The 7,500-nt window shown below is 19.7% G+C and overlaps 2 protein-coding genes across 2 annotated transcripts in view; one reads left to right on the plus strand and one right to left on the minus strand.

Annotated features, from left to right (window-relative positions):
- Positions 1 to 2,316: 2,316 nt before the first annotated feature.
- On the minus strand, positions 2,317 to 3,910 carry DDB_G0291257 (hypothetical protein; the record flags this gene model as incomplete). Its single annotated transcript, XM_630007.1, has 3 exons — positions 2,317 to 3,669; positions 3,819 to 3,862; positions 3,895 to 3,910. 3 exons carry the CDS (start codon positions 3,908 to 3,910, stop codon positions 2,317 to 2,319), a joined length of 1,413 nt encoding a protein of 470 aa, XP_635099.1.
- Positions 3,911 to 6,650: 2,740 nt separating this feature from the next.
- DDB_G0291259 (ubiquitin domain-containing protein) overlaps positions 6,651 to 7,500 on the plus strand; it is a gene marked incomplete at both ends in the record, with an annotated part of 1,982 nt that continues 1,132 nt past the window's right edge. Inside the window, 2 exons of the mRNA XM_630008.1 lie at positions 6,651 to 6,816; positions 7,015 to 7,500. The exon at positions 7,015 to 7,500 is cut by the window's right edge and continues 556 nt beyond it. Coding sequence (XP_635100.1) covers positions 6,651 to 6,816; positions 7,015 to 7,500 — 652 coding nt within the window. The remainder of the gene's footprint in view (positions 6,817 to 7,014) is intronic.

A 7,500-nucleotide genomic window follows, 5' to 3' on the forward strand; every position in this document is an offset into this window, starting at 1 on the left:
ATTACCTTTAAAATTACCTTTTTAATGGCTTTAAAAGCGAGGTCCTGGGTTCGAAGCCGTTATTTAACGGGTAAATTTTTTAAAATTTTTTTTTTTAATTTTTCAAAAAAATTACCAAAAGGGATTCGATCCCCCGACCCTCTATCAAAGGGTAGTCTCATCAACCATTACACCATTTGATTGCTTTGATGAAAAATTTAAAAATGATAGAATATTTTATCCCCATTTTTTTGTTCTAAAATTAGATCTTTTTTATTAAAAACCTTAAATTTATGTTTAAAGGAAATTTAAATTCACTTTAAATCTACTTTAAATCTACTTTAAATCCTATTTAAAATTAATTTAAAATAAATTTTAAAGGTATTTTTAAATATCTTAAAAATTATCTTAAAAATTACCTTAAAAATCACCTTTAAAATCACCTTTAAAATCACCTTTAAAATTGCTTAAAAATTTATTTTAAAGCAAATTTTAAAGGCATTTTTAAATATCTTAAAAATTACCTTAAAAATTACCTTAAAAATGAATTTTTTAAACGCGGCTTTAAATTCAATTTAAATCCAATTTAAATCAACTTTTCTTTAAATTTGCTTTAAAGGTGCATTTTTCTTTGCTGTGTAACAGCTCAGCTGTTTTTGTATTTGTTGTACGAGCGAAGGACATTACATGAGATTGGAAAGTTGAATAATCCCCAGTTTCCAACGTTGTTGAATCTGGATTGGTATCGACTCTACTGACACAGCAAAGAAAAATGCACCTTTAAAGCCAATTTCAAGCAAATACAATTTAAATTTGCTTTAAATTGGCTTTAAATTTGCTTTTTAAAAAGGTAATTTTAAAGATATTTTTAAGGTCATTTAAAATTACATTAAAAATGACCTTTTAAATTTATTATAAAGCGGTTTTTAAATAATGTTTTAATCACTTTATAATAAATTTAAAAAAGTTATTTTTAATGTAATTTAAAATTACTTATCAATCCTTTTTTAAGCTTTTATTAATTATATTTTTTAAAATACATTTTAAATGCATTTTAAATACATTTCAAATCAATTTTTACACTATTTATTTCAAATTTATTAAAAAAAAAAAAATAAAAATAAGAAAATAAAAAAAAAAAAAAAAATTAAGAAAATTAAAAAAAAAAAAAACTAAAAAGATAACCAAATTAATTTTAATTCTTTATTTATTTGTTTCAGTGGCAATTGAATTCTATTATTATTATTTTTATTAATTAATAATAAAAAAGTGTTTCAGTTGCCTTGGGTTTTATATTATTTTATTTTAAATTTTACTTCTCATTTCAAAAAGCGAAAAATATCAAAAAAAAAAAAAAAAATTTAATTATTTGTTTTGCATATTTATATTATAAGTATAAACATACATATAAAAAAAGATTTTTTATTTTTTATTTTTTATAATTAATAAACAATTAACGAGTGCACATGTATATTATTGCATTAGTGTAGTTTTACAATAAATTGGGCAGATTTTATAGTTTTTTTTTTTAATATTTTAAAAAGAAAAAGGTATAGACAGGGTCATAGGTTCCCCGTCATTTTTTGAAAATGGGGTATATCCCTCTAAATATAAAATTTTAAGTACTAAATCATATATCTACTTGCTATAATGCTAAAATTTGAATTAAATGAAAAAAAAAAAAAAAAAAACGTAAAAACTCGAGGAAAAAAAAAAAAAAAATATTATTTTTAATTTCCAGCCAGCAAACAAAATGAATTTAAATAACATATCATGCATTAATTGCAGAGAAAAATTAAAGAATTTTAAAAATATTATTATTCATTATATTATGCATAAATTTTATCCCCATTTTTTTGTTCTAAAATTAGATCTTTTTTATTAAAAACCTTTAATTTATGTTTAAAGGAAATTTAAATTCACTTTAAATCTACTTTAAATCTACTTTAAATCCTATTTAAAATTAATTTAAAATAATTTTTAAAGGTATTTTTAAATATCTTTAAAATAAATTTTTAAGCAATTTTAAAGGTGATTTTAAAGGTGATTTTAAAGGTGATTTTTAAGGTAATTTTTAAGATAATTTTTAAGCAAATTTTAAAGGCATTTTTAAATATCTTAAAAATTACCTTAAAAATTACCTTAAAAATGAATTTTTTAAACGCGGCTTTAAATTCAATTTAAATCCAATTTAAATCAACTTTTCTTTAAATTTGCTTTAAAGGTGCATTTTTCTTTGCTGTGAAGGGTTCGACCCACCCTCTGTCCACACCTTTGATACCAATATCTTTTGCTTTTTTTTCCCATACTTTTTTTAATTCTATATCAGCATTTAGTTCAGCATAATTTGGTTTGGTGGAGTGAAAATTTGTAATATCTTCTTGTTTTCTTAATGCAAATAAATAAACCATCTCTTGGTTTGTCACATGTGTGACATGCATATTCATTTGAATTATGTCCATTAAGTTTACACGATGCTCTAAATTCTGGAATATCCATTGTCAGTCCAAACGGTACAACATCTATTTGTTCATTTTCAATAATTAAATTAAAGCCATTACCAATAAAAGATGAAAACAATGCCCTAATTGTTTGATGAAAATTAAGTAACCAATCATTTGGTACTACAAATAATAATAATTTATTATTTTTAAATTCATTTCCAATATAATTTTCTATATCCAGCATTATAGTATAATCTTTCTTGTTTTGACACTGCATACTATCAGTGAATATTCTAAGTAAAACAATTTTATTTTTATTTTTATTTTTTAAATCTTTAAATTGTTGACCACTTTTATAATTTGTATAAATTCCAGTTTCAAAATCTGTATCAAAATCTATTCTTTCAAAAAATTGCTTTTTATTTAATAAAGTTTCTAATACTTTTTTAATTTCAAAATAAAAAATTGAGTGATCATAATTTTTATTTATAAATGTTTCTCCTTTTATTTGAAAATCTTCCATAAATAATTTATCCATATATTGAGGTGTGTATCTTATTTGATTTAAATTGGTTTTATTTTTGTCAATAAAACTTTTAAATTTTTCAAGTAGCTTTAAACTTATTGAGTTTTCAATTCCCAACATTAAAAATTCAATTTCAGTTTCATTTAATTTTTTTTTTGATTTTTCATTATCTAAATTATTATTTAGATTATTATTTATTGGTTCGTTTTGAGCATTTTCATTTTCATTATTTTCATTATTTTCATTATTAATGTTTGCTTCATTTTCATCTATTCTAATTTCATTGTTTTCATCTTCACTATTTACCAACCCAATTATATCATGATTTTCTTCATTATCAATTGTTTGATTATTTTCATTATTTTCATTATTTTCTTGATAAAAAATTTCATCTTGGTTTTGGTTACATAAATGTTTACATGGGTCATCTGGATCATTTGTTGGATATTTTATTTTTTCACCAGTAATATCCATTAATTTTTTATAAAAGCTATCTCTTTTTTGATTATTTGTAATAATTTTATTTTGTTCATTTTTACATTTTTTGGTGTTTAAATGTCCATTTACATCATAAAATTGTTTATAAGAACGGTAACATGCAAGACAAAATGGACATATATTTTTATGCATAATATAATGAATAATAATATTTTTAAAATTCTTTAATTTTTCTCTGCAATTAATGCATGATATGTTATTTAAATTCATTTTGTTTGCTGGCTGGAAATTAAAAATAATATTTTTTTTTTTTTTTTTCCTCGAGTTTTTACGTTTTTTTTTTTTTTTTTTTTCATTTTATTCAAATTTTAGCATTATAGCAAGTAGATATATGATTTAGTACTTAGAATTTTATATTTAGAGGGATATACCCCATTTTCAAAAAATGACGGGGAACCTATGACCCTGTCTATACCTTTTTCTTTTTAAAATATTAAAAAAAAAAACTATAAAATCTGCCCATTTTATTGCAAAACTACACTAATGCAATAATATACCTGTGCACTCGTTAATTGTTTATTAATTATAAAAAATAAAAAATAAAAAATCTTTTTTTATATGTATGTTTATACTTATAATATAAATATGCAAAACAAATAATTAAATTTTTTTTTTTTTTTTTGATATTTTTCGCTTTTTGAAATGAGAAGTAAAATTTAAAATAAAATAATATAAAACCCAAGGCAACTGAAACACTTTTTTATTATTAATTAATAAAAATAATAATAATAGAATTCAATTGCCACTGAAACAAATAAATAAAGAATTAAAATTAATTTGGTTATCTTTTTAGTTTTTTTTTTTTTTAATTTTCTTAATTTTTTTTTTTTTTTTTATTTTCTTATTTTTATTTTTTTTTTTTTAATAAATTTGAAATAAATAGTGTAAAAATTGATTTGAAATGTATTTAAAATGCATTTAAAATGTATTTTAAAAAATATAATTAATAAAAGCTTAAAAAAGGATTGATAAGTAATTTTAAATTACATTAAAAATAACTTTTTTAAATTTATTATAAAGTGATTAAAACATTATTTAAAAACCGCTTTATAATAAATTTAAAAGGTCATTTTTAATGTAATTTAAATGACCTTAAAAATATCTTTAAAATTAACTTTTTAAAAAGCAAATTTAAAGCCAATTTAAAGCAAATTTAAATTGTATTTGCTTGAAATTGGCTTTAAAGGTGCATTTTTCTTTGCTGTGTACCTTAAAAATCACCTTTAAAATCACCTTTAAAATCACCTTTAAAATCACCTTTAAAATCACCTTTAAAATTGCTTAAAAATTTATTTTAAAGCAAATTTTAAAGGCATTTTTAAATATCTTAAAAATTACCTTAAAAATTACCTTAAAAATGAATTTTTTAAACGCGGCTTTAAATTCAATTTAAATCCAATTTAAATCAACTTTGCTTTAAATTTGCTTTAAAGGTGCATTTTTCTTTGCTGTGGTAATTTTAAAGGTAATTTTTAAGGTGATTTTAAAGTAACCTTAAAAATTACCTTTAAAATTACCTTAAAAATTGCTTTAATTCAGGACTTTAAATTCGCTTTAAATTAAATTTAAATTTGCTTTAAAGGTGGATTTTTCTTCGCTGTGTTGGTTGATTAATTTCGTCCAATATCTTTTGATCAATCCTTTTATTGAATGTTTTTAGAAGTTCGTGGTGAGTGTCTTCGTTGCATTCTCTCTTCTGGTACAAGTTCTCGTATTTTGAAAAAGATCGAGTTATCCCGGAAAAGATCAATCTTTTCGCGAAAAATTTTTCACTGGCCAAATTATTTTTTTTTTAAAATTTTTTTTTTATTAACAATTAAAATAAATAAAATAAAAGAATGATTTACAAAAAAATCAGAAATACTGGGGCTCAAATAAAGGATTTATTTTTTATATGTAATTTTTTTTTTTTTTGAAGTTCCTTTTTTTTCGAAGTTCATTTTTTTATATATTTTCTTTATTTCTCTTAACTACATACTAAATTTAATTCTACGATAGGTCTTAACAAATATTGTTTAAAACAAAAATTTTATATAATATTAAATAATGCATTTTATTAAAAAAAAAAAAAAAAAAAAAATATGAAAAGTGAAAATTTTTTCAAAAAAAAAAAACTTTTTTCGAAACAACTCAGCTTATTCCCGGATAACTCGATCTTTTTCAAAATAACTTTATTTATTCAGAATTAATTCAATTATTCACTGATAGGTCCATTATTATTTAAAAGTTTTGTTTTAAATCGTGCATTCCTATTTTTTTTTTTTTTTTTTTTTTTTTTTTTTTTTTTTTTTTTTTTTTTTTTTTTTTTTTTTTTCAGAAAAGAACCTTTTGGGGAATAAATGAGTTATTTATTTTTTTAAAAAAGATTTAGTTTTTTGTTAAAGAAAAGAATTGTTTCAAAAAAAGGTTTTTTTTTTTTTTTTTTTTTCTTCATTTCCCACATATGTTTTTTTTATTATAAAATGCATTTTAGTGAATAAATTTATTTTTTTATTATTATAAAAGGTTCATTTTTGGAAAAAAAAAAAAAAAAAAAAAAAAAAAAAAAGGAAAGCACGATTTAAAACAAAACTTTTAAACAATAATATTAAACAATATTTGTTAAGACCTATTTTAGAATTAAATTTAGTATAATTGTAGAAATAAAGAAAAAAAAATGAACTTCAAATAAAAAAAAAGAACTTCAAAAAAATCACATATGAACCTTGTATTTCTGATTTTTTTTTTTTTTGTAAACTATACTTTTTATTTTATTTTATTATTCCTCAAAAATATTTTTTTATTTAATTTTTTTTTGAATTGGATAACTCAATTTATATTTTTTTATTTAGTATGTAATTAAAAAAAAAATAAAAAAATAAAATTAAAAAATGAAATAAAATTAATACCTATTCAGCTTTAAACAAGCTAGTGTTCTAAAAATTTACCATTATTATTTACCGGTAAATAATAATGAAAACGAATTAATTTATTTAATTTATTTAAATTTATTTAAATTTATTTAAATTATTTAAATTTATTTAAATTTATTTAAATTTTTTTTTTTTTTTTTTTTTTTTTTTTTTTTTTTTTTTTTTGAAGGTAAAAATTTTAAATAAAATTTTATATTTTTTTTTTTATTATTTTTTATCATTCATTTTTTTATTTTTAATTTACACATATACATATAAATATACAATTAAATTTTTAATTTACTTTCAAAAATGGATGACACAAAAGCTGAAATTTCGTTTGACGTTATTTATGATGATTTACCATTACCAATTAGTTTACCATTGAACGCCACTGTATTGGATTTAAAAAATCAGCTCGAGCAATATACTGGGATACCTTCAAACCATCAGCTTATATTAAATATACCTGATAATGGTGGGTTGTTTATTTTTTTTTTTAATAATTTTTTAAATAATAATAATAATAATAATAATAATAATAATAATAATAATAATAATAATAATAATAATAATAATAATAATAATAATAATAATAATAATAATAAAAACAAAAATAAAATATTTAATATTAATTTTTTTTTTTTTAAAAAAAATAATTGAACAATAAAAAAAGCTAAAGATAATAGTGTATTAGCCTCAATAGATTTAAAGAATATTGAAATGATTCAAATACCACCAGAACAACAAAGTTCTGAAAAGCCACAAGATGTAAATACAATGATTGAAAGAATAGCTGTTGATGATGATAATGATGATGATAGTAATAGTAATAATAATAATAATAATAATAATAATAATAATAATAATAATAATAATAATAAAAATAATAGTAGTAATATTGAAAATAGTATAAATAATGTTGAAGATGATAATGATGATGATGATGATGTTTTTATGCAAGGATCGAATGGTTATGAAAGAATAGGTAGTAATTTACAACATAACCTACAACACACAACACATACATCCACCACAACAAATAATGGTATCACAACAACAACCACCACCACCACTATAACAACACCCAATGGTGTACAACAACAACAGCAACAAACAACCTATTCAACATACTCAAATACAGGCTCACCATTGTTGGTGG

Source organism: Dictyostelium discoideum, assembly GCF_000004695.1.
Source record: "Dictyostelium discoideum AX4 chromosome 6 chromosome, whole genome shotgun sequence".
NCBI lineage: Eukaryota > Evosea > Eumycetozoa > Dictyosteliales > Dictyosteliaceae > Dictyostelium > Dictyostelium discoideum.